This window comes from Chiloscyllium punctatum, chromosome 30, assembly GCF_047496795.1.
Source record: "Chiloscyllium punctatum isolate Juve2018m chromosome 30, sChiPun1.3, whole genome shotgun sequence".
Lineage (NCBI taxonomy): Eukaryota > Metazoa > Chordata > Chondrichthyes > Orectolobiformes > Hemiscylliidae > Chiloscyllium > Chiloscyllium punctatum.
The window spans coordinates 20,947,200-20,974,983 of record NC_092768.1 but is presented as its reverse complement, the minus strand read 5'-3'; the positions used below and the strand labels follow the sequence as shown (position 1 = coordinate 20,974,983).

The 27,784-nt window shown below is 44.7% G+C and overlaps 1 protein-coding gene across 1 annotated transcript in view; it reads left to right on the top strand.

Moving 5' to 3' along the window:
* prrt1 (proline-rich transmembrane protein 1) overlaps positions 1 to 23,825 on the top strand; it is a 71,751-nt gene extending 47,926 nt beyond the window's left edge. The window contains exons 2-4 of the mRNA XM_072549971.1: positions 15,053 to 15,345; positions 17,526 to 17,705; positions 21,993 to 23,825. Of these exons, the coding sequence (XP_072406072.1) occupies positions 15,053 to 15,345; positions 17,526 to 17,705; positions 21,993 to 22,169 (650 nt within the window). The 3' untranslated portion in view covers positions 22,170 to 23,825. The remainder of the gene's footprint in view (positions 1 to 15,052; positions 15,346 to 17,525; positions 17,706 to 21,992) is intronic.
* The last annotated feature ends 3,959 nt before the right edge of the window (positions 23,826 to 27,784 follow it).

Genomic DNA, 27,784 nt, shown 5'->3' with positions numbered 1-27,784 from the left:
TCACCCTTTACAACAATACACTTTATTTTACACTGTCTCTCAAAAATGAACCAAAATGTATCACACACTTTTCCTCATTGAGCTTCATCTGCCCAATCCGTCTGTCATTTTACTTATGAACTTCTACACGGTCCTCCTCACAGTTTACAATTCTTTCATGTTTTGTGCTACCCTTAGGGCTCTGGTGTCTTCTTTACTGGAAGGGAGGATTTGGGTACCGGTGGGGTATTCTGAGCAGGTGGGCGGTAAGTCAGATCCCAGAGGTGCAGAGATGGGCTGTCAGGTCACTGTGTGTGTGTGTGTGTGTGTGTGTGTGTGTGTGTGGTCATGTTGCAGGAATGGGGGGGGGTGTGTCAGGTCACATTGAAGGAGTGGGGGTGTCAGGGCACGTTGCAGGGCTTGGGGGGTATCAGGCCATGTTCCCAGGGGTGGGGGGATGTCAGGTCACATTGTATAGCGGAGATGTCAGATCACATGGCAGTGAAAGCGTGTGGTGTTCAGGCCCGAAAGGGGGCATGTGTTGTACGGTGTCAGGTCCAGATGGGGGTGCTGTCTGGTGACAGGGGTTTCAGGCCTGAGCGGAAGAAGAGAGTGTCAGAAGCTTTTGAGACCCCAGTACAGAGTGGGGTGGGATCTTGGTCAGAGCAGGAGGTGGTCAGGGTCTGTATGAGGTGTAGTTGGGGGTATGTAAGATAATTTGGGGTCAGTTGAATAGTTACTGAGAGGTTAGACTAATAGTCTAACTTTTCTTATAGAAACGTACTTAGCTGTGGACCTGTCTGAATTCACCAATTTAAATTATAGACTCCCTACAGTGCAGAAAGAGGCCATTTGGCCCATTGAGTCTGCAATGACCCACCGAAGGGCATCCCACCCAGAATGACCCTCCTATCCTATCCCCATAACCCTGCATTTAGCCAATCCACCTAAACTGCCCATTTTTTTGGACTGTAGGAGGAAACCCACGCAGACATGGGGAGAATGTGCAGACTCCACACAGATAGTCGCCCAAGGCTGGAATCGAACCTGAGTCCCTGGCGCTGTGAGGCAACAGTGCTGACCACTGAGCCACCATGCTACCCACTGTCTGCCCACATGGAAACTTTCAGAAGGCTCCAGACAGAAGGGAATCTTTAATTTCCTGCATAATTTCTTTAGAGGCTGTTACACTGGAGATTCTGTAGGGACCCACAACTCCCATCTGCACTTCAGCAATGACTACTTGAGTATTGGAAAATCCCCTGTTCTCCAGGGGAATTTTGCACTGTGTTGATAGCTGGAACCTTCAGTGTATTCCTTGCTACACTGCTAAGCATTAATTATTGCAACACACTCTGTCAAGGACTCATTGTGAGATGTTTGTATTATAGTCGGATTGCTTGGGGTAATGCAATGTCATGCTGAAATATCCCAGGCCCAACCATCTTCAACGATTACATCAATGATTTTCCTTCCACCGTATTTGGCAGGTAGTGGGGATGTTCACTGATGATTGACAGTGTTCCGTACCGTTCACAACATCTCAGATACTGAAAGAGCCCATGTCCATATGCTGTACAATCTGGACAATGAGTGACAGTAGCATTCCTGCCACCCAAAGACCGTGACCATCTCCAAGACAGAATCCCCATTTGATGTTTAATATCATTTGCTATGGCTGAAACCCCAACCGTCAATATCCAGATGACAACCATTCAGCAGAAACAAAAGTAGATGAGCCAGATAAATATTGAAGGGATCGGAGGCTTGAAATTCTGAGGTGAGTAGCTCATTGTTTGACTTCTCAAAACCATCTGCGAGGCACAAGTTAAGAGTGTGGTGGAATACACTCCACTTCTCTGGATAAATGCAGCTTCAATGTGACTTACAATGCTTGGCAGCCTCCAGGACAAGACATGTTATTGATTAGCATCCCCTACACCACTTTAAATATTCACCACCTGTATAAAGTGGTAGCAGAGCATACTATCCACACCATCCACAATGTATGCTGTACAAGAAATACTGCAATGACTCACCAAAGCTTCTTCAACAGCACCTTCCAAACCCACAACCATGACCACCCAGAAAGACAAAGGCAGCAGATACATCGGAACCTACTGAGACACACGCCATCCTGAACTGGGACTCTCCTTGTTCCTTCAATGTCTCTGGATCATAATCCTAAAACTCCCCCACCAACCGTGAGGGTATTTAAGAAATCAGCTCAATACCTCTTTTTCAAACAACAAAAGCTGTTGTAACAAGAGATACCTAGAACCCACGACTGGAGTTTTAAAGAAAAAAAACACAAATGAGATCAAATAGGAACCAACATTTTAACAGGTCCCAGTTATGCTAAGTTGTTCACTTCCACAGGTGCCAAGTTAATTTGCACCAGTAATTATTATTTACTATGAGCTTCTTTTCTGCTTGAGTTGTGCAGCTTACAATCATATTTTGCTCATGCCCATCAGATGCAAATGATTGTAGCTCCCTCTGGAAGGGTGGTGCAATTAAAATCACACCAGCGGTCAGGGCCAACAGGCAGACGGACTGATTTCACACCTGCTAACTCTGAAATGGTTCATCCTGGCCTGAAAGCCTCTCTAAGGAGAAGTATGTCACATTGAAGTAAAATCCCCTTCCAGTACAGCTTTCCAATTATTGTCAGGCCTTTTTAATGTGTGGCAAATTTAAAGTGACAATAACAAGACATCCTGCTGTGATCTGCTCAATGGGGCGATGTGTTTTGTCATAATGTGGAACACTGCCAGAAGGAAACACTGTGTGAATATGGGAAGTTACATTTGGTATATCTTGAGGGGGAGAGCAGAATATTCGGAAGTGTGGAGTGGGAATGTTGGGGAGTAAGGTTTGGCATATGCTGAGATGTAAAATGGGAATGATAGGATGTTAGATCTGGGAGATGATTGATGTCCGTAATGGGAAAATGAGGAAGTTGGGTCTAGGATATGACGAGGTGTAGAGGGCAACAGTTAGCATGCAAGATTTGTAATGCAGAGTTGTGTGTAAGCAGGGCTGTAGTACTACATTTTGAGGTGTCGGAGCATGTTATTGGATTTTTGTTTGTTTAAACCATCACAAAGATAAGATTCCTCCAGCAAGTTTGGAGATGAAGGAATAGATGCTCTGACCATACGATATCCTGGTGTGGATGAGTAACCAGCTGGTCCAGCTTGTAGTGCTCTGAGCTCAAAGCCAGAATGGTGTATATTCAAGGCATTTTCCAGTGTGTGGGCTTACTAAAATCAAATTCAGCATCTTTGTATCGACAGAGGAAGTGTGCCTCTGGGTGAGATGTTAAGTCCCCTGCAGAAGAGCACTCTGTTTTCCTGATTAAGATTTGTCCCTCAACCAATGTTGCCAGAAGCGAATGAACTGCTCATTCACTTTGTTTAATTCAATAGACTGCATTTTCAGCTCATAATATGGTGTCCTCAACATTGAGAGGGTTTCATAGAATCCCTGCACTGGAAAAAGTCCATTCGGCCCATCAAGTCCACACCAACCCTCTGAAGAGCATCCCACCCAGACCCACCTCTCTACCCTATTCCTATTACTCTGCATTTCCCATGGGCAGTCAACTGAATCTGCACATCTTTAGACTGTGGGAGGAAATCGGAGCACCCAGAGGAAATGCAGATAGACACATAGAGAATGTGCAAACTCCACACAGACAGTCACCTGAAACTGGGATCAAACCCAGGTTCCTGGCACTGTGAAGCAGCAGTGCTAACCATTGAGCCACCATGCTGCCTGAAGGGCCACACAGAGTCACAGAATTGTTACATTGCAAAAGGAGACTATTCAACCTAGCATGGCTCTTCAAATTCAAACAATTCCCTAAAGATCATTCGTCCACCTTCTCCCTTAACATCATGCCTTTTCTGAAAACAATCAAAATCCTCTCTGATTGTTTCAGTTGAACCTGCCTCTATTGCACTCTTAGGCAGTGAATTCCAGATCTCAGCCAATGTTTGTACAGAAAAAATTTCCTTCATGTCACTTTTGCTTCTTCATTTCCAAATCACTTTAAATCTGTGCCCTCTCATTCTGGATTCTTGCCTGAATGGGGACGGTTTCTCTCTATTTACTCTGTCCAAAACCTTCACAAATTTTAATACCTCTCTCTCCCTGCTCTCCTCCAATGAAAGCACTCTGAGCTTCTCCAATCTGTCTTCATAACAGAAATTCTTCATTTCCTCAACTACTCCTGTGCATCTAAAATGCATTCTCTTTCTGAATGTGAAGTCCTAAGAACTGGATGGAATACCAAAAATGGGTGCCTGCTTTTAGGCACCTCAATTCAGTCCAAAAACATGATCCTGAGCTCCCGGTCCCTTATTGTTTTAACCCTCCACCTTACTCCCTCTCTGATTTTTCTGTCCCTACCCTCCTGCAGTGTCTCACTGAAGCTTAACACACACGGAAGGAACAGCACCTCATCTCCCAACTTGGCATTCTACAAACATCTGGACTCAATCTCGAGTTCAGCAAATTTAAATTAGAATCTCATTTTGTTTTGTTTCCGTTACAGGTATCCCCCGCTTTTCAAAAGTTTGCCTTACGAACATATGCTTTTATGAAAGACCTACATTAGTACCTGGTTTTGCTAACCGAAAGAAATTTGAAGAGGTTTTGCACTTTTATGATAAAAGGCGAAATTTTTCCCATATAAATTATACTTCTTCGCCTTACGCCATTTCAACTTACGAAAGGTTTCATATGAAAGCTCTACCTTCAGATAGCAGGGGATACCTACACCTGTTTTGGCTATTTCCTCTGATCTATTTCTCTGTTCTTCTGATGATGAGTTTACTGACCTGAAATATTAACTCTGTTTCTTTCTCCATAGATGTTACCAGATCTGTTGAGTATTTCCAGCATTTATGTCGTTTTCTCCATTTATCTTTTTGAAAACTTTCCATGTGCAAATAAGGACCATGATTTGTAAGAATAATTCATCAGCTTGCTCGTTCCCTTTCTCTTAATGACACATTTACCCACCTCACTTTGCATTGAAAAATGCCCATGTAGGTGTGTTTCTGTTAACGCCAAATTACATTTGTACAAACATGTCTCTAGACATCTAGCTCCATTTGTCTGTCTGCTTGTGTTTGTAATGCAATGTGTACATCAGCTAATATTAACACCTACCCATCTTCTATACATTTTTGTGCATCTGACTATCGATCTGCTTCTCTCTGGCTGACCTTTATTATGGAAAATATATGTCCCTGATAGCATGAATTGGTCATCCCATTTAAGAACATACGAACCAGGAGCAGGAGTAGGCCATCTGGCCCATCGAGCCTGCTCCTCCATTCAATAAGATCATGACCTGATCTTTTTGTGGCCACAGCTCCACTTACCCACCCGCTCATCACAATCCTTAATTTCATTACTGTTCAAAAAATCTATCTAGCTTGTCTTAAAAACATTCAATGTGGTAGCCTCAATGGCTTCCCTGGGCAGGTAATTCCACAGATTCACAACCCTTATGTGAAGACGTTCCTCCTCAGCTCAGCCCTAAATCTGCTCCCCCTTGTTTTGAGGCTATGCCCCCTAGTTCTAGTTTCACCAACCAATGGAAATAACCACCCTGCTTCTATCTTTTCTATTCCCTTCATAATTTTACACGTTTCTATAAGATCCTCTCTCATTCTTCCAAATTCCAATGTGTTTACTGAGACTATACTCAATCTCTCCTCATAAGCCAACTCTTTCAACTCTGGAATCAACCTCGTGAACCTCCTCTGCACCCTCTTCAAGGTCAATCCATCCTTTCTCAAGTAAGGAGACCAAAACTATACACAGTACTCCAGGTATGGACTCACCAGCATCCTGTACAGCTGCTGCATAACCTCCTTGTTTTTAAACTCCATCCCTTTGGCAATGAAGGACAATATTCCATTTGCCTTCCTAATTTCTTTTGGAAAAGTCATTTTAGCTGTGTTTTGAGAGCCTTAATTTAGAAATAATCAGCGGCACAGCTGTATGGCTTAACGAGGTAAAATGTTAGTTTACTGTACAACTGTAGCTGAAAGTTACAGAAATAGAGAATCATGCACTAAAACACAGATTTAAAGTGAGTAAGGATAGAAGTTACGTGTAAAGTTAAAAATGAGATCAGTCCGTACAATTGCTCCATGCCTGTCTTGCTTGGAGATTCTCTGTCTGGTGCGCAGAAGTTCAAAACTTGAAGTCAATTTCAGGAACTGTGATGTCCTCTATAGTCAAATAGTTGATCTTCTAAAAGCATTCAATGTGATACCACATAATAGGAAGAATATCTAATTCATGGAATAAATGGGACAGCAGCAACGTGGATACTAAATTAGGTTAGGGCTAACAGTCATGGTTCATGGATCTTTTTCTGGAGATAGGTTTGTAATAAATTTCCCCAGGGCCCAGTTTCTGGGATCCCTGTTTTTCCTGATGTATATTAATTATTGAGATCTTGCTATGCAGGGTCAATTTGGAAGTTTAATTGAAAGCACTATAAACCATGAGGACGACAGAGAAGTCTGTGGTGTGGGCGAGAGGTGGCAGATGAAGTTCCAGGCAGAGAAATGCGAGGTGATGCACTTTGGTGGAAACATCCCGAAATATAACTTAAAGCATGCATCCCAGTGGCTGTGTAAGAGCAGAGAGATCTAAGTGCATAAATCACTAAAGGTAGCAGGACACATGGAGCAGGCAGATAACAAAGCATACAGTATCATAGGCTCCTTTAATCAGGGCATAGAGTACATGAAAGGTTGGTCCAAAAAGGTAAGAGCACATAGGATCGAAAGCAAACTGGATCCAAGATTTCTTGCAAATAGGAGACAAAGGGTGATGGTGCATGGTTGTTTCTGTAATTAGAAGCCTGTGACCAGCAGTATATCACAGGAACTGGTGCTGTTCGTTATGTACATTAACAACTTGGATGTGAAGGGAGAAGTTATAATTAGTAATTTGCAGATGATACGAAAATTGATGGTGTTGTTGATAGTGAGCAGGATGGTCTCAGGCTACATTCAGATATTGATCAGCTGGTAAATTGGGCAGAGCAATGGCAGGTGGAATTTAATCCTGACAACTGTGAGTGGTCCAATAAAAGAAAGATTTACATAATAAATGATAGGTCCCTCAGAAGTACTGAGGAACAAAGGCGCTGTACAAGTCCATAGATCACTGAAGGTGTCAGCACAGGTAGACAGAGTGGGGAAGGAGCGATACAGGATGCATTAGTCAGGGCATAGAATACAGGAGCAAGGAAGTCTTGTTACAACTTTATAAAGCATTGTTTAGACCACAGATGGAATACCTTGTGTTGTTCCAGTCACCATATTATCAGAAGGAGGTGATTGGACTGGAGAGGGTGCAGACGAGATTCACCAGAATGTTGAATGTTGCCAGGGCTGGAAACTCTCAGTTACAGGAGAGATCGGATAGGCTGGGCAAGAGAGAATGCTGAGAGGGCGATCTGACTGAGGTACTGAAACTGATAAGAGATGTAAACAGGTTGACTGTGACGATGTTTTCTCTATGGCAGATGTGTCTAAAACCAGATGGCACAAGTTCAAGGTGGGCAGTCAGTGGTTTAGAGGAGATCTTCATCCAGGAAGTTTCAAAATAAGAAATGCACTGTCTGAGAGGGTGGTAGAGGCAGGTACTCTAGCAACATTTAAGAAGCATCTGAATAAGCATTTAAAATGCCAGGACATGATAGGCTATGGACCAAGTGCAGGTAAGTGGGATAAGTATAGTTTGTTGGTCAGCATAGACAATTGGTGGGCCAAAGGGCCTCTATCAATACTGTGTGAATCTATGATTCCAACTCTATGACTCCAGATGCAAGTTTATACTGAATCTGAATAAGACACCAGTTATGGGGCTCTTCTGACATATTAGGAGCATCTCTACGTCAGTGCCAGGAGTCCTGGGTTCAAGTCCCTCTTGCTCCAGAATTGTGTAGTAATATCACTGATCAGATTGATTAAAAAACATATAAGACACGAGTTCAACCTCAGCTGGAATATTGTATTCAGTCCTTTAGGTAGGATGTGAATGCATTGGAGAGAGTGCAGGATAACTTTCCAAGAATAGCTCCCAGGATGAGAAACTTCAGAAGGTACATTGAGGAAGCTGGAACTGTTATACATGGGGAGGGGAAAGCTAAAAGAGGCAAAGATTTGATAAAAGTTTTCAAGATCACAAGAGATCTGGACAAATCAGATGGAGAGAGACTGCTCCCTCTCATTTGAGGATCAAGAAGTAGAGGATTCAGAACAGCTGTTCAGGGTGGTATTAAGGCCACTTTTGGAATATTGTGTACAATTCTGGTCTCCCTCCTGTAGGAAGGAGGTTGTGAAACTTGAAACTGGACCATCGGAGACTAGGGAGGGTGGCCTTATAGAAGTGAGGGGCATGGATCAGGTTAATAGATAAGGTCTTTTCCCTGGGGTAGGTGAGTCCAAAGCGAGAGGGCATAGGTTTAGGGTGAGAGGGGAAAGATTTAAATGGGACCGAAGGGACAACTTTTTTGCATTGAATATGGTGTGTTTATGGAATGAGCTGGCTAACAAAGTGGTGGAGGCTGGTACAATTACAGCATTTCAAAGGCATCTGGATGGGGATATGAATAGGAAGGGTTTAGAGGGATATGGGCCAATGCTGGCTAATCAGATTAGGTTAGGATATCTGATCAGCATGGATGGGTTGGACTGAAGGGTCTCTGCAGAAAGCAAAGAGTGGAGATAAAAGGGTCTTTCTCAGGTTGGCAGCTGAAGACAAGTGGTGTTCTGCAAGGCTCAGTGTTGGGACCACAACATTTCACTTTATACATTAACAATCTAGATGAAGGAGCTGAGGGCATTCTGGCTAAGTTTGCAGATGATACAAAGATAGATAAAGGACAGGTAGCATTGAGGAGGGCGGGGAGGCTGCAGAAGGATTTGGGCAGGTTAGGAGAGTGGGCAAAGAAGTGGCAGATGGAGTGCAACGTGGGAAAGTGTGAGGTCATGCAATTTGGGAGGAAGAATAGAGGCATGGACTATTTTCTAAATGAGGAGAAAATTCAAAAATCTGAAATGCAAAGGGACTTAGGAGTTCTGGTCCAGGATTGTCTCAAAGTAAACTTGCAGGTTGAGTCAGTCGTTAGGAAGGCAAATGCAATGACGGTATTTATTTCAAGTGGACTTGTATATAAGAGCAGGGATGTATTTCTGAGGCTCTATGAGGTTTTGGTCAGGCCACATTTGGAGTATTGTGTGCAGTTTTGGGCCCATTCCTCAGAAAGGATGTACTGGCCCTGGAGAATGTTCAGAGGAGATTCATAAGAGATGTCCCAGCAATGAAAAGCTTAACATGATGAATATTTGAGGACTATGGGTCTATACTTGATGGAGTCGGAGTGGGGATTTAATTGAAACTTACAGAATACTGAAAGACCTGGACGTAGTTGATGTTGGGAGGGTGCTTTCATTGGTAGGAGAGACTAGGATCCAAGGGCACAGCCTTAGAGCAAAGGGAAGACTTTTAGAATGAAGATAAGGAGAAACTTCTTCACCCAGAGAGTGGTGAATCTATGGAATTCACTCCCATAGAAGGCTGTGGAGGCTGGGTCATTGAGTATATTTAAGATGGAGATGGATATATAAAGGGGATCAAGGGTTATGGGGGAAAGTGGGAGGATGGGATTGAGAAACTTATCAGCCATGATCGAATGGCAAAGCAGACTCGATGGGCTGAATGGCCTAATTTCTGCTCCTAAGTCATGGTATTATGGTCTTATGGTCTGTTTTCATGTTATATATCTCTATGTCTCTATATAAGGTAACTTGCAATAGAAGCAAATGTGACTTGAGAAAGTTAGGGTGGTGGAGGTTGGTTCAGTTGAGGCTTTTGATATAGCATGAAATTATTCTTTAAATAGAAACAATATCCAGAGCATTGTGGGAACAGCAGAAGAATGGCATTAAATCATATTGCTCAGTCAGAGAGCCAGTGCGGGCATGATGGACTAAACGATCTCCTCACACCGAAACAATTCTGTGACGTAACATTCATCTTTCTGTTGTCGTATCTATCCTGCAAGGAAAACACTTTAAGTGGTCATGGGAGGCAAACTATGTTGGTCTGAAGGTTCAGTGAGGTTTAGCCTCCTCCATGACTCTTGATGAACTACTGCACTTGATGAGGTCTGGGGGTCCTCTAGGGGATGGGATCAGTCACGGTGGTTGGAACTGAGTGAGTAAAAGTGTAACCCCAGCTTGACAGAGTTGGGCCTTGCTGTCTGATTCCCACCATGCCTGTTGCATACCTACTCCTAATGTGACCCCATGAGGTCAGGTGTCACCCAATAATATCCCATTGCTGCTCGAGTACATGGATACTTGACATTCACAAAACATCCTGGGCCACCATTTCCTCCATCACTGAGACAATGTGGAGGTTTCCCTAGAGATGTGGGTGTTGCTGATCAACAATAAGCTTTTGCACATTGGTTGTGCTGTTTGACTATTTCCTGACTAAAGGAGCTGTGGATAGTTGTGTGAGTAAACATGACTGTCTATGTGCAGTGCACATGTGTGTGTATTTGAAAAATTTAACAAAATGGAGATCCTCAATGATACAACAGGGTATTTCCTAACTAGTGTACCTTGTGTTTGCACATGTACATGTGTGTCATCTGTACTTCAGTTGGTTAACTCATTTGGCTGTATTGCTGGCGTGTGGGCCCAATTCCTGTCACCAGCTGAGATGACCATGAAGGACTCTCCTTCCCAATCTCTCTCCTCACCTGAGGTGTTATGACCCTCAGGTAAAACTACCATCAGTTTTTTTTCTTTCTCTCTCTCTCTAAGAGAGCAGTGCGCTGGTCGCGTAGGACTGTGGTAACGTTACCGTAAGTCAGGATGGGATAAGTTGGGTTTCAGGAGCCCAGTAAAATTAATCTCCTGGACAAACCTGAGAGAATAACCATTGGATCATTTAAAATAGATGGGTTTTCCTCCATTTTCTTTGTTTGCTTTACTTAATTAGTTGCAAAAGTATTACAGTTGGCAGTTAAAGAGAATAAAAACATCTTCCAGTTAGGCATCAAGAGTCTGTTTGCTTTCAAATGGGGCATAGAAACCTGGGGGAACCACAATGGTAAACATGTCAGCTGACCAATGATGGTAGGTGTGGGGTCAGGGCAGTGGCAAGTCTTGTGTTCATATCTCCAGAGATTCAACCAGACTTAGCGATCATTCACTGATGAGCTAATTGCTATCTGCGTTTTAAAATTCTCATTCTTAAGTACAAATTCCACCCTGGCCTTGACCCTCCTATCCCTGTAATCTCTTTGAAACCTTGAACCCCTCCCCCCCCCACAATTGGTGCTCCTCTGATTCTATCCTCTGGCTTGTTCCTGATTTTCCACTAGTCCCATCATTAGGAGCAGTGCTGTCTGCTGTCTGAGCCCTTGTACACCAGGATTCTCTCCCGAAACCTCTCTGCCAGTCTAACCTCACTCTATGCCACCAAGGCACTCATTAAAACCCAGAGAAAGTGAGGACTGCAGATGCTGGAGATCACAGTCGAGAGTGTTGCTGGAAAAACGCAGCAGGCCAGGCAGCATCCGAGGAGCAGGAGAATCGGCGTTTTGTTCCTAATGAAGGACTTATGCCTGGAATGTCGATTCTCCTGCCCCTGGGAAGCTGCCTGACCTGCTGTGCTTTTCCAGCAACACACTCTTGACACTCATTAAAACCTACCTTGCTGAACCGGTTCTCAAGTATCTGTCCTGGCAATGCATTCCTCAAATGTTTTGTGTCAAAGTTTATTCGTTGCCACAGTGTCACGCCTGTTGGATGTTATACTCTGTTAAGAGCCTTGTGTAAAAGGCAAGTTGTTGTTAGTGTTGTTACTTCCTGGCTCTGAAACAGCCAGTGCACAGATTGTGATTTTACATTTCCTCTCAGCAGTTTTCTTTCACTTCAAGAGAGGCCTGGATCAGTTTCAGTGCTAAGTAGGACAGCATGAGGAACAGAAACTGTTTCATACTGTCTTGTAGCACCCAATCTAAGCCAATTGGGAGGGGGGGGGGGGAATTTCAGGAGATCAGTCTCCACACCCCTTGCCTGAAAGAAGCATATGATTTCCTGAAATTTGCCTCGCTAGATAATACCTGAAAAATGTGTTGCTGGAAAAGCGCAGCAGGTCAGGCAGCACCCAAGGAGCAGGAGAATCGACGTTTCGGGCATAAGCCCTTCTTAAGCAGGCACACCATCCTCATTCCTGAAGCTCATGCCCGAAACGTCGATTCGCCTGCTCCTTGGATGCTGCCTGACCTGCTGCCCTTTTCCAGCAACACATTTTTCAGCTCTGATCTCCAGCATCTGCAGTCCTCACTTTCTCCTCACTAGATAATATTTAAGGTAACAACTGTCAAAGCATTGTGTAGAAACAGGACAGTGCAGATCCAAATAAGCAAGATTGGTTTGTGGTAATTTAAGCCTCGCTGCAGTGAACCTCCAATTCAACTGACCTCAATCAGAATATATTTCTAACCCTTAGTTTTTAGCCGACGCATCCTGCAAAATCCTATCCCTTGGGCTCAGTGATGTTATTTTGTTTCTGCATTATCAGACTGAAATTGTCATTAGCGTCATAGAATAAAGGCATAAGTTAACAGATAGCATTTCTGCCAAATTAAAGACAAACATACAGAACTCGCTTCAATTTGTACCTAATTGTTCAAGGGGGGGAAAAGAGGCAACTGTCCACCACATGTCTTTCTTGTGCTTTGATTGTAGACTCAGTGGAAAAGGCCCAGGCAGTGTGTAAAGTAAGACAAAGACCTGAACCTAATGTATTCCCAATCTGTGTTTGAGATACAATCAAGGCTGGCATTTCTGATTATCCTTCCTCTATCTCTCTTATATTCCTGTTTCCAGTTATATATGATTTTTCATTTTCCAATTCCATTTAATTTCTTTTTCTCTCTGTCATAGCACATCAGAGCTTTCTAAAACCCCATTCTCTGTTAATTAACTATTTTTCACACTCCCCTACTTGAGTATTGGTCTAGTTCAGTGTGTGACACTGTTGACTGTCAGCAAGCTATAATTTCAAAACCCTCGACAGAACCATAGTTAGACTGATGTAGTCCCAACCCCCTGCCATGGACAATGCAAGAATTTGAATGCAATTTTTTTGAAACAAATTGGTCAAACAAAAGAGGCCATGAAATTATTGGTTTGTCATTCACTCCTACTTGTATTAAATTGTGACAAAGAATACAAAGGAACTTCATTACGTGAACTACATTAATTCAGGGGGCATCCCAGTTCCATCTTTTCTGGGTAACTGGAGAGGGACAGTAAACTTGCCAGTCATGCTCACGTCCCAACAATGAAATTTAACAAAGTATAGTTCATTGTTGGACCAGCCATCATTCTGATGAGGTGATGAGCTGTGGTCATGATTGAATGTTTAGTGGTTTGGCTCAGATTGAAGTCAGGAATTCTCCTAGCTACTGACCATTTAATTTAATACCATGTATAAATGCTACATACAAATTGGTTGCCATTTTTCCCCATGTAGCAGCAGCGAGAGTCCTTCAGAATGTATTTCACTGGATGCAAACCCTATGGGACTGTTCTGTAATGAATGAGAAAGTGTGGTATAAGCACATATTCTTTCCTTTCTCTCACAGCTCTCGCCATCTATTTTGAAGGGAGGAGCAAAAATTTATTTAAGAGCTTTCAACAGCTAATTAGAGGACTAAAGTCAATGACTAACTAACTTGTGGTCAGGAAATGCTTTCTCAGGATCGAACACCGTTGATATTTCCTACGTTTAGGATTTGCAGCTAACAGCTGGAGCTTCTGCACCTGAGGTTGATGGTTCAGTTCCCATTGCAGGCAATTGCAAGTATAATCCAAGTTTGATGCATTTGCTGCAGGGACAGCTGGGTTGCTAAAGGTGCTGCATTTAGATGAGACACTAAAACCTGTGGGCTGGATGTTAAAACCTCTACAGCCTCTACTTAAAGAGGAACACTGGAGCCCTTCCTGGTGTCCTCTATCAACACTCATTCCTCAGTCAGCATCAACAGAAGCACTGGCCTGTGTCATATTGATGTCTGTTGGAATACAGTTTAATTACTGTGTTGGAAGATTGACTCCACTTCAGATGCATTTGATTATTGTAAAACTCTGCAATTTCTCCTGACAGTACAAAATGTAGTCGTATTATGAACTGTGAGGTGGACAGCCTCAAAGGACATAGACAGGCTGGTGAAATGGATAGACAAGTGGTGGATGAAATTCAAAGCAGAAAAATATGAATTGATTAATTCTGATCAGAAGACATAAGGAGCTATAGAAGTAGAGGTGACCTGGGCACGATCAGTGCAGAAATAATGCATAATAATGTTTAGAGAGAGAGAGAGAGGAAAAGCAATTAATGAGAACATACAGTATCCTGAGTTTTATTACTAGGGACATAGAGTGCGACAACAAGATGGTTATGAACAGTAGGATCTGTGTGTCCCAGGCAAAGACTCACATGTTGTTTGTGAGTTCCCCTCTAGCTGTTGCGCACATTGGCTGAGTAACTCCATTTCAGAAGTTGTTAATTGGCTGTGAAACACTTTAGGATGCTGTGAAATCATGGATCATAATTTTTTTGTTTTAAAAAAAAATCTCCTCCATGATATTGCCCCTGGTTCTTCGCTGTATTTACACCCCGGTGAAGCTGACTCCTCATGCAGTTGGAGAAAGGAATACTTCCTTCTCAGCAGCTCTATTACTGGCTGATAATAAACAGTGTGGACACCATAGGTTCAGATAAACACACAAGATGGATAAAGTGAGTGTGTGTGAGAGAGAGAGAGAGAGAGAGAGAGGCATTGGTCCAGCCAATCAGGGGCATGACAAAAGGAGGAAAGAGCAATTATTTTGCTGTGTCATAGTCCAATGTTGTTAGGGAGTCGAAGCAAAGATGATGTCATTGAGTAGCAGAGTTTTGCTGGACACAGGCCATTCAACTCTAACCTTGTTCTCTCCTAAAGCCTTACAGGATGGAGGGCACCAAACGCCCATGTCACCTCCACCTTACCCAGTGCAGGAGGCCACAACAAACAGTACATCGCCAGCCTATTCCATGCCCATGCACGCTCCCACAATGACACTGGGCACAGAAGGCTTCGTCCAGGAGACACAGTTCAACGGCTCATCACAAGGATACCCCATACCCGCAAACCATCCAGCAGGACCAATGGGGGCAGCAGGGTATGGGCACCAAGGCTATCCCATGCAGTACCAGCCCTGTGCTGCCTACGTACCAGTTTATCCAATGACGAATGTAAGTAAGACTCTCTACACATGGCTTGTCACGGAATCAAAGGGGAATGGCCTGGAAGTAGGGCATTGGTGGGTGGCAATGGTCTGTATTGCCTGTATTGGACCAATGAGGTTAGAATGGACTTCATAGGTTCCCACCGGAAAACAGTGCAATTAGTGAAAGTACTCAGAGGCCAAGAGCTAGGTTTGAGCTTAACACCAAGTTGAGATTGCTACTAATAAAGGTTCACTCCAGCACCAAGTGGATATTAATCATTGTGAGCTTTCTGTGCATGCACTTTCTCCTGTTAAAGTGAACATTTATGGTGCATGATTTGGGGGTGCCGGTGTTGGACTGGGGTGTACAAAATTAAAAATCACACAACACCAGGTTATAGTCCAACAAGTTTATTCAGAAGCATTAGCTTTCATAGCGCTGCTCCTTCATCAGGTGGTTGTCACCTGATGATGAATGTTCAACCCCTTGATGAAGGAACAGCACTCCGAAAGCTAGTGCTTCCAAATTTATGGTGCAGGGTCACAGCATTGGAAACTTCTAGCCCCTTACATTTCTTCAGTTCCCAGTGGAGGGTGGGGGAGACAGAGTAGTGCATTTCTTTAATTCTTCCAGTAACCCAGCATTGTAGCAAATCATAGAGACCAGCATGCACCAGCTTACATCCTGTAGTCTGCGTTGGTCTCAGTAAGGTTGGGTGTGGTAATCAGTACAGGAAAAGCTTTAAGGTGAAGTATATCAGACAGGCTTCTTGCATCAGATTGTTACATGGTGACTCCCCTGTCCACCTTCCCTGCACTAAGCACCTCCTTCCTGTCACCCTCCTTGCTGGATTGACAGGTGAGGATTAATCGAACAGATTTGCCTAGCCTCTGTTCTTTCCTGTGCACTGAAAGGACGCCATGGCCACTATTTTCAAAAAGAGCAAGAGCAAACTTTCTATGTCCCGGCCAATAATTATCCTTCAACCATCAGCTTCTTTTAAAAACACAACACCTGTTCCAGAAGACCTGAAGCTGTGAAAGATGCATCAGAAATCTTCCCTTTCTTCCTTCTTTCATCCATTCCTTCCTTCCTCCTTTCCTATTTTTCTTTCTTCCTCCACCTCTCCATCCATTCTATCGTCTCATCCTTGTTTCCTTTTCCGTTTGTACTTTTTGTTCATCCATTTCTTCCTTCCTCCATTTCTCCCTCCACCAACTCTCTTCCTCACTCTATATTGACAGCAGTGGATATAACTGCTGGAGAGTTGTTCACCCTTTCTTTGCCCATGATGAAAATGGGAGATGTGCATGTCTGAATTTCCAGTCAGGATAGTGTCCCCAACGAGTGACCATGCAGAAGCTTTATTAACAAGTTGAAGTTTATCTCCTCCCACCATTAGATGACAGATGATGGACCAATCTGTACACTGATCTTTGATGGGGCAGTAAGATGCTATTTAACACTGGTTAATGTGTGGTGTTTCCACAGGTTAGAAAAGATAGATGATAAATATGCATTTGCTTTCGCAAATAGTAGCCAGGGTGAATAAACGACGTAGGACAACAGTTCAAAGACCAGACAGAGTGTTGGGATCTCTCACTGAATTTGGAGTCTTCTTATCGTATAGATCTTATAAGGTCCACTAGAACATTGTGGTGAGCATTCAAAGGAGAGATTAGCAAGGCAGAAGGGGGGGCAGCAGGAGAGACAGCATTGAGCTCACATCTTCCCCATTTGTTCATTGTGGGGAGATGTGCTTCACTGTCAGAGGCAGCATCTATTTCCCAAGGTGGGGATTGAGGAGATATAAAGTTGGAGTCCATAGGGTTAGTTGCCGTTGGGGGTGGGAGGCGTGTTGTGTCAGTGAGCGAAAAAGTAAACTTGGAAAGCATGGCCACAGGTGGCGAATTTTCCAAACAAAGGGGATTAGAATGGACACCAGAGATGTCACCGTAGTGTCATTTGTGTGCTATTGCCTGTGCATATCATCCCCTTGCTAGCTCTGGGAGGGCCTGTACTGGAGGAGACCAATGGCTACAATACTGAGATTGACCAATCTCTGGTCTGTGGCCCAATCCAGATCACCAGTTCCTCACTGGGAGAGAGCTCAGGACTTTCGGGGCTGCCTTCACACTTCCTCTACCTACAGCAGTAGGCTGTGTGATGTGAACAATCAGGTAACATGCTTCTCCTCTCCTCAGAACGTGGGGTTGTATCTCCCAGGAAACAACGGAGTCGTGTCAGGTGGCCAGCAGATGCCAGCAAACGTCACCATAGTGAGCCCTCCACGACCCCCTCACGATTACTTACCCATCGCAGTGTTGACTACAGTGTGCTGTTTCTGGCCAACTGGGATTTTTGCCATATTCAAAGCTGCACAGGTGAGTTCATTCTGCCTTCTCTCTGACCATGTGTCACCATCGGCTGGAGATCTGTAAACGTAACAGGCCACCCAGAATCCAGACTGCTTTTTAGATTGAATGTTTTCCGGCTAAGGGGTTTAGCCTCTGTTGTTCCCATACGAGGACCCAGATTCCTCGTTAAAGTGTCTTTCAGGTAGGGAATCTCACCATCAACATCTCATTTCATGGGAATGCCACACAGACATCACCATGTAGTCTAACCTCAAGGCAGAGATTGATAGATTCTTGTTGACTCAGGGAATTAAGGGCTACGGGGAGAATGTGGGTAAGTGGAGTTGAAGTGCCCAGCAGCTATGATCGAATGGCGGAGTGGACTCGATGGGCCGAATGGCCTTACTTCCACTCCTATGTCTTATGGTCTTATGGTCTAACCTCTGGTTGAGTCTCTGCTTCAGTTGGAAATTTGTCAGTGAGTTTGTCTTTACATAGAACATAGAACATTACAGCGCAGTACAGGCCCTTTGGCCTGCAATGTTGTACCAACCTGAGAAACCAATCTGAAGCCCATCTAACTTACACTATTCTGCTCTGGTCCATATGTCAGTCCAATGACCATTTAAATGCCCTCAAAATTGGTGAGTCTACTACTGTGGCAGGCAGTGTGTTCCACACCCCTACTACTCTCTGAGTAAAGAAACTACCTGACTATCCTACATTTATCACCCCTCAGTTTAAAATTACGTCCCCTCATGCTAGCCATCAGCATCTGAGGAAAAAGGCTCTCACTGCCCACCCTATCTAATCCTCTGATTATCTTACATGTGTCAATTAAGTCACCTCTCAACCTTCTTCTCTCTAATGAAAACAGCATCAAGTCCCTCAGCCTTTTCTCGTAAGACCTTCCCTCCATACCAGGCAACATCTAAGTAAATCTCCTCTGAACCCTTTCCAACGCTCTCACATCCTTCCCATAATGCGGTGTCCAGAACTGTATACAATACATTAAACAGTTTTCCCCTTGCCTAGGCGTTATAAACATCTTGAAAGTACCACTGTAAAATGTGATCTGCTATGGAAGAGGGAGCAAATCAACTAGATTTGAAAGTTAATTTGAGAAATGGTGACCATGAAACTACTGAATTGTTGTGAAAATCCATCTGGTTCATGAAGTGGGTGGGAGATTACCTAATGTTCTAACCTGGGCTGGTCTACACGTGACTCCAGACCCACAGCAATGCGACTCTGCCCTCTGAAGTGGCCAGACAAGTGACTCAATTGTATCAAACTGCGACAGACAAGTCTAAGTTACCAGAGGGAGTGGAGTGATTCAAGAAGATCCTGTCAGGTTGTGGTCAGATGGTAGGGAACTCTGGAATCTTTGCTGATTCACACTGTATGAGTACTGATCACGGGTTACACAGCTGAAAGTGTAAACTGGACAAAAATTCACAGCTTTAACCAAAGCTAGGCTGAGGGCGGTGTAGAGCTGGAATTATCGGAGTCATAGCTGTAGTGAGGATTATGAGGTCAACGTGTTGAGCTCATGGAATATAAGTTCTCTGATTGGGGCTGTTAACCTGGTCTAATCAGAGAGCCCTGGCTGACAGATATAAACAGGAGGTTCAGACATCCTGTGCACTCTGAGAGCTGGCTGTGAGGGAGTTGGATCAGTGGCAAGGACTTTTCACATGGTGACTTGGGTGATGGGATATCGGCCTCTATGGAGTTATTTTAACAGCCATGGAAATCACACTTACAAAGCTGCACTTTTATATTTGAAATTAACAGCCATTTTTGTGCCTACCTTCTTTTTTTTATATTTTAAAAATATTTATAGCTGCAAATGGACACAATATGTCAATATCGGATGTTATTTCTTGAAAAGCTCCTACTTAATTTGTGTCTGACCTAATCAATGCTTAACAGCCTTTAAAATATCCCAAGGGATCTATTCGACAGACTGATCACTCAGACTCTTTTCTCAAATATTGTTTCTGCAGATTAGATTTGATCTTATCCCCTCCAAGTGCAGGTCATGTCCTCTGTTCAATTGTTGCAGAGAAGGTGACAGAGCTCCCTATGGTTTATCATCAAGCAATCTCCTAAAAACAGCAGTGGAGTTACCTAGCAACCATCTCTTTCCCAGTGTGAGCATGCTCATAGACCTCGCAATCCAATCCTTCCACTTTCTCATCATTCTATTCCCTCTCGTTCGATTGCTGCAGGTCTGAACTGAGCAATTCCACGTAACCAAATCTTTCGATTTGAGCCCCAGTGGTAGAACTGGATTTAATATTCTAACTGGGACTTAACTCATCCATCTCTATTGGTTTAGGCTTATTGCAATGCTACTGTTTTATCACAACCTAGCTCCCTAATGGAGTTCATTTTCCAGTTTAATCAACTTCCCTGCTTTCTGTTGTAAAAATCAACCCCAAATTGGCGACTTGCCCTCAGATCTACTTGGTCCAAATCCAAAGTCGATCCCAAATAGGAAGTTTGCCCTCAAATTTACTTTGTTGTTTCACTGAATGGAAAGTGAGGGAAACATTAAATTTCCTGGACAGCTGCCACACACTCCAAGTACAGAAATGAAGATGAATAAGGGCCCCATAAGTGATGAACAAGTGGCACAAGCTGTGAAATATTGGCATTCTTTACAAGTAGAAATAGTTAAAATTAGCAGCAAAACCAGGCTGTTTGGCCCACAGATCTATGCTGTCCATAAGCATCCCACAGTATTGCATCTCAGCCTTCTCTTTTTTTGTCCTTTATTTGTTTATTGAGTTTCCCTTTAAATGCAAACACATTAGTCAGGGGATGCAATGGTCCAATGGTATTATCGCTAGACAATTAATCCAGAAGGTAAAAACAATAACTGCAGATGCTGGAAACCAAATACTGGATTAGTGGTGCTGGAAGAGCACAGCAGTTCTCCGTTGGATGCTGCCTGAACTGCTGTGCTCTTCCAGCACCACTAATCCAGTAATTAATCCAGAAGCTCAGCTAATGTTCTGCAGACTTGGGTTCAAATCCTGCCATGACAGATGATAGAATTCATGTGTCTGATAATGACTATGAAGCCATTGCTGATGTTTGAGAAAACCCATCTGGTTCACTAATGCCCTTTAGGGACAGAAGCTGCCATCCTTACCTGGTCTGGTCTGCATGTGACTCCAGCCACATAGCAGTGTGGTTGACTCTTAACTGGTCAATTAGGGGGTGGGCAGTAAATGCTGTGAGTAGATAATTCACCTCAACCATTCCATTTCTTACTATTCACTAATGAAGATGTTTCCACAGAATTCCCTCTTGGATTTATTATCGTCCACTTTGTCTTGACAGCTGTGGGTTTTGGAAGCTCTCAGGTTTCCTGACCCTCTGCACTTGGTACATTCCACTTCATTTATCCCGAAGTGCACTGGGAAAGCCCATTGAGAATTTGGGTTTGTGGAATTGCTCAGCCCAAAGTAGGAGGCAAACAAATTCGGGAGAAATGCACCTGACATGAGCAATCGCGAGGATATTACTGGCCTCCAGGATTGATCTAAATTCTCAAAGAATTCCAGGTCACTGCTAGGAGAGAATTCCAGGGAGAAAAATCACTGTGAGGAAATTAAAGGGGAATTGTGGGGTCTTGACCTTCAATCTCTTTGAAAGTCTCCCCTATTTGTAATAAAAAATATCAGAATTGGCATTGGTCACAAGTGACCCAGTTAAGCCATTCAAAAAAAATGTTGGCTTGCTTTCCAATTGGAAAGACAAGATCAGAGACTGAAGCAAGTGGGAGATGGAGGAAGAGGCTGAGAAGGGACACGATTGAGATGTATAACATTGTGAGGGTAAGCAGGAAGGAACATTTCCCCTTGATAGCCAGAACACATAGATTTAAGTTCAGGTGCAAGAGGTTTCGTGGGGATGTGAGGCAGATTATTTTCACCTGGGGGGCAATGGGAATCCAGAACTCACCGTCTGTAAGAGGAGAAGAGGCAGAATCCTTTGTAACATTATAAAACATATGTAAACATGCACTTGTGATGCCAAAGCCGAGTGCTAGAAAATGGGATTAGAATAGACAGGTGCTTACCTTTGAGCTGCCATACAGTGGCTGGGCTGGGTGGCCTTTTTCTGTGCTGGGAGTCTCTATGACTCTATGGAAAGTCTATAGTGAATCTTCCTGGAATATTTCTAACCGGAGTTGGCAGCCCTAGCGAGTGCATCCCTCCAGCCCTGATCGCGACAGAGGGTTTTCTTTCAATCCTGATTTCATTTGTAACTAACATCCATGCCTCTCTCCGTGAATAGGTGCGGGCCGCCATCGCACGTGGGGACATGGTGTCAGCGGAGATCGCCTCCCGTGAAGCCCGGAATTTCTCCTTCATCAGCCTCGCCGTGGGAATCGCCTCCATGGTCCTCTGTGCCATCCTGACCGTGGTGATTGTCATAGCTGCCCAGCACCATGACGACGAGTGGGATCCTTAACCAGCCACGGACAGGCACAGCAGGCCTTCTGCATACTTCAGGTGTCACCACACAGGAACTTCGCCACCAAGCTGCACAACCCATCCCTTCCCCTTTCACATCCCCATCCCATCCCACCCCACCCCACCCTAGCCCCTCCCCTCAGCCCCGTTTCCACCCCCCACCCACCATCCTCTTCAACTCCCACTACACTCCTAGTTTGCAGACGTTACACATCTACCCAAAACCACCTGACACCATGAACAATTAATCATTTCCGCCCGAATAGTAGCCTTGTATTTTACCTCCATTGGTTCTCTGCATCGATAAAGGGACTGAGAATGTTTTGTGAAATTGGTTAACCGTGTTTTGTTTAAATACAGGCGGACACTGTCCATTTAAGATGATTGGCTCCGGCAGTAACCTGCATAGATCCCTCTCTGGGCACTTTCTGGGATAGATGGAGGTGGGTAAGGAGATTGAACAGGGGATAGGGAATCAGGGATTAGGCCCCACTTGGTGAATCTGGAATTGAGTAGAAAGGACAAACAGATCTCAGAAGCAGGCTGGTACTGAGAATTTGAGGTTAAATCCGATATGATCTTCCTGAATGGTATGAGGGATTGTAATCATCTCTTCCAGCTCCTGCTTCTCATGCTCTGTGTAAAGTCTCCATACCCCTGTTTTCTCATTACAGAGAGAGATGGCTGGTGGTGGTTTAACCATAGGGTCATCATGCCTTGGGCAAGGGAGTTAGATTGAGAAGATGGCACTTTCATGGTAACCCCTCCTGGTTTGAGAATTGACGTACACTGTTGGCATCAAACCAACCATCCAGACAAGCAACCTTCATCTTCTGTTCGATATCTGTTGGTTTAAAAAGTGATATTTGTACTTTTTATTCCCTCATTTAACCTTTAGTTGATAGTGTCAAACAGATGGTACTGGGTTGGTTACTTTGTTAACACATCTCCCTTCCTGACTTCCCTCTCTATTGAACGTCTGGAGCTCAGTATTGCCCTTTGTGTGTTCATGCCCACAATTAAAACTGGCATCCAAATCTGACCCTGCAACCCTGTGCTTCAATGTAAATCCCTGCTGTGTTACAGATTTGTCTCAGAAATAGACCCAGCCAGCGGGTGATAATTAATTAATGTTTTAATCATTGATCCAAAACAAAAACAATTCCTGTGTGGGTACAGAAATGTTTCCGCTCTCAACAGCAGGTGGTAGTGTTGCACTTTGGAATCATTCATGAACAGCTCAGAGTAAAAACCACCCGGGTATTTTCACAGTGATCTGGTAGAAAGCAGACCCTCAGCCAGTGCCAAGTAGCATGCAGTGTCGACAGTTATTCCATTCCTGCCGTCAGCAATTTACGTCAAGAGATCTCAGATAATATTATTAACACAGGAAGGTGGAATTCGCATGTGACGGAGGAGGATGTGCAACCAATTGGGCCCCAAGGAAACCTGAACAAAAATTCCTTCTCTTGTGGGTGAACGTTTGAAGTTCGAAGCCACCTAACCAGCCTTCATGCGTTTTAGGCAAAGATTCAAAAAGCTTAGAAAAGGAAACCTTCCAATTTTGAACTTGACTCATTCCGATGCCAGGAGAAAGTGAGGACTGCAGATGCTGGAGATCAGAGCTTAAAAATGTGTTGCTGGAAAAGCGCAGCAGGTCAGGCAGCATCCGAGGAGCAGGAGAATCAACGTTTCGGGCATGAGCCCTTCTTCAGGAATGAGGAAAGTGTGCCAAGCAAGCTAAGATAAAAGGTAGGGAGGAGGGACTTGGGGGAGGGGCGCTGGAAATGCGATAGGTGGAAGGAGGTTAAGGTGAGGGTGATAGGCCGGAGTGGGGATGGGGGCGGAGAGGTCAGGAAGAAGATTGCAGGTTAGGAAGGTGGTGCTGAGTTCGAGGGTTGGGACTGAGACAAGGTGAGGGGAGGGGAAATGAGGAAACTGGAGAAATCTGAGTTCATCCCTTGTGGTTGGAGGGTTCCTAGGCGGAAGATGAGGCGCTCTTCCTCCAGGCGTCGTGTTGCCATGGTCTGGCGATGGAGGACGCCAAGGACCTGCATGCCCTTGGTGGAGTGGGAGGGGGAGTTGAAGTGTTGAGCCACAGGGTGGTTGAGTTGGTTGGTCCAGGTGTCCCAGAGGTGTTCTCTGAAACGTTCCGCAAGTAGGCGGCCTGTCTCCCCAATATAGAGGAGGCCACATCGGATACAGCGGATGCAGTAAATGATGTGTGTGGAGGTGCAGGTAAACATGTGGCGGATATGGAAGGATCCCTTGGGGCCTTGGAGGGAAGTAAGGGGGGAGGTGTGGGCGCAAGTTTTGCATTTCTTGCGACCTTCCCCTGCATCCTTGGTAGTGGGGTCTGTTTAGAGGTGGCAGAAATGACGCGTCCACCTCCAAACAGACCCCACCACCAGGGATATATTTCCCTCCCCACCCCTATCAGCGTTCAGGAAAGACCACTCCCTCCGCGACTCCCTCGTCAGATCCACACCCCCCACCAACCCAACCATCACTCCCGGCACCTTCCCCTGCAACCGCAAGAAATACAAAACTTGTGCCCACACCTCCCCCCTCACTTCCCTCCAAGGCCCCAAGGGATCCTTCCATATCCGTCAGAAATTCACCTGCGCCTCCACACACATCATTTACTGCATCCGCTGCACCCGATGTAGCCTCCTCTATGTTGGGGAGACAGGCCGCCTACTTGCGGAACATTTCAGAGAACACCTCTGGGACACCCGGACCAACCAACCCAACCGCCCCGTGGCTCAACACTTCAACTCCCCCTCCCACTCCACCAAGGACATGCAGGTCCTTGGACTCCTCCATCGCCAGACCATGGCAACACGACGGCTGGAGGAAGAGCGCCTCATCTTCCGCCTAGGAACCCTCCAACCACACGGGATGAATGCAGGTTTCTCCAGCTTCCTCATTTCCCCTCCCCCCACCTTTTCTCATTCCCAACTCTCGAACTCAGCACCGCCTTCTTGACCTGCAATCTTCTTCCCGACCTCTCCGCCCCACCCCCTCTCCGGCCTATCACCCTCACCTTAACCTCCTTCCACCTCTCGTATTCCCAACACCTCTCCCCCAAGTCCCTCCTCCCTACCTTTTATCTTAGTTTGCTTGACACACCCTCCTCATTCCTGAAGAAGGGCTTATGCCCGAAACGTCAATTCCCCAGCTCCTTTGATGCTGCCTGACCTGCTGCACTTTTCCAGCAACACATTTTTAAGCTCGTTCTGGTGCCATCCAAATGCACATGGAGTCCTGAAAATACAGTGCAGATTTCAGATGGGCAGAAATAAAGAGAAAGTCAGTTTAGAGTAATCTCCCTCAGAAGCCTACGACATACGCATTTGGTCCTCATTCAGAACAGATGTAAATGCAGCAAACTCCCTCCCTGGTCTTTGCATGGGGACTGAGCAATGCAGGGATAGATATAACACACAAATTTAGGCCCTGGGAATTTCAGTGTGATGTAAAATAGACATTAGTCATTTTGGCACAAATTCTTGCGACTCTCTGTGCTGACAATCACATTTCACTGCAGTTAGCCCTTAGGCCCCAGGTCCTATGTTTATTTCTGAGTACAGGTTGTACCTAACCCTGCAGCCTCAGGAATAGGCCTTTGCCGGACTAGAGAATTTGCCGGAAAGTCGGTAGGTCATGCATCAGGGTCAGCTTTTTAAACATGTTTAGAAAGCTCAAAGTATCATAAAGCAAAATGAAAAGCAGTTACTTTTGAGAATGGAGATTGCATGATTAGAGTTAGAATTCTGGAGTTTAGAAGCGTACACTTAACTGAAGCATTGGAGATCCTGAGGGGACTTCCCAGGGTGCATGTGGAAAAGATGTTTCCTGTTGTGGGAGAATCTAGAACCAGGCTTCATAATTTAAAAATAAAGGAGTGCCTATTTAAAACTGAGAGAGGAAAGAGGGTTTTTTTTTCGATCTCAGAGGATTCTGAGTCTGTGGTATTCCCTTCTTCCAAAGGCAATGGGTGCAGAATCCTTAAATAATGTTGTTGTGGTTCTGTTCGCCGAGCTGGGAATTTGTGTTGCAGACGTTTCGTCCCCTGTCTAGGTGACATCCTCAGTGCTTGGGAGCCTCCTGTGAAGCGCTTCTGTGATCTTTCCTCCGGCATTTATAGTGGTTTGTCTCTGCCGCTTCCGGTTGTCAGTTCCAGCTGTGCGCTGCAGTGGCCGGTATATTGGTCCAGGTCGATGTGCTTATTGATTGAATCTGATACTACTATTACAGGACAAGCCAAACAGAGAACAGCCAGGGAATTCCTAGAGGCATGGCACTCATCCACAGATTCAATCAACAAGCACATTGACCTGGACCCAATATACTGGCCACTGCAGCGTACAGCTGGAACTGACAACCGGAAGCGGCAGAGACAGGCCACTATAAATGCCGGAGGAAACATCACAGAAGCGCTTCACAGGAGGCTCCCAAGTACTGAGGATGTCACCTAGACAGGGGACGAAACATTTGCAAGACAATTTCCCAGCTTGACGAACAGAACCACAACAACGAGCCCCCGAGCTACAAATCTTCTCCCAAACTTTGAAATCCTTAAATAATTTTAAGGTGGAGGTCAATAGATTTTTGATGGCCAAGGGGGTGAAAGTTTGCTGGGAATGTGCAGAAATGTAGAGTTGAGGTTAAAATCAGATCAGCTGTGATCTTATTGAATAATAGTGAAGCAGTGTCAAAGAGTCACGTTCTTGTTCTATTGTTGTTCCTTGTTTGTTTGTATCTCTTTCTCTGCCAGTATAGTTCTAGTTAGTGGTCGGTGTTACAGTCTCCATGGTGCTCACAATCCCTTTCTATCAGGGTGAGCGAAAACCAGGTGCAAATCCTGCACAAGCTGGAACAGGTGCAGATTCTGGGTCACGGACGTTATCAGACCCGAGAATATCAGATCAGGATGGTACAACATGTACAAGCCTTTCTTATTGCGCAAGGCCTCACTCCTGTCCTCATTTCAAATACGTATCATTAGAGAAGCAGCAGGAACACTAACCGTTGTAATAAACTGGCAGATTGCAACAGAGAGCCGGGCTCCTGATAATTCTCAGAGACTCCTCACATTTTGAAGAAACACAGCCTTTTTCCGGTCAGCTCAAACTTTTTTCTGAATTCATTCATGGGATGAGGGCATTGCTGACTAGGCCAGCATTTATTGCTTGTCCCTAATTGTTAAGGGTCAACCATATTGCTCTGGGCCTGGAGTCACATATAGGCCAGACTAGCTAAGGATGGCAGCTTCCTTCCCTAAAAGGCATTAGTGAACCAGATGGGTTTTTTCCTGATAATCAACAATGGATTGATTCATGGTCGTCATTACACTCTTAATTCCGGACATTTATTGAATTCAAATTCCACCAGTTGCCATGGCGAGATTCAAACCCAGCTCCCCGGAACTTGGGTCTCTGGATTAACAGTCCAGCAATAGGAGCACTAGGTCACCTCCTCACCTATGCAGATACATGGAGTACTTGACCACTGCCTTGTGTCACTGTTTCAGTCCAGCCTCATACTCTGGCAGGATTTATTCCTGCAGGCCTCATCACCCAACTGCAATCTCCCCCAATCAGTCATTCA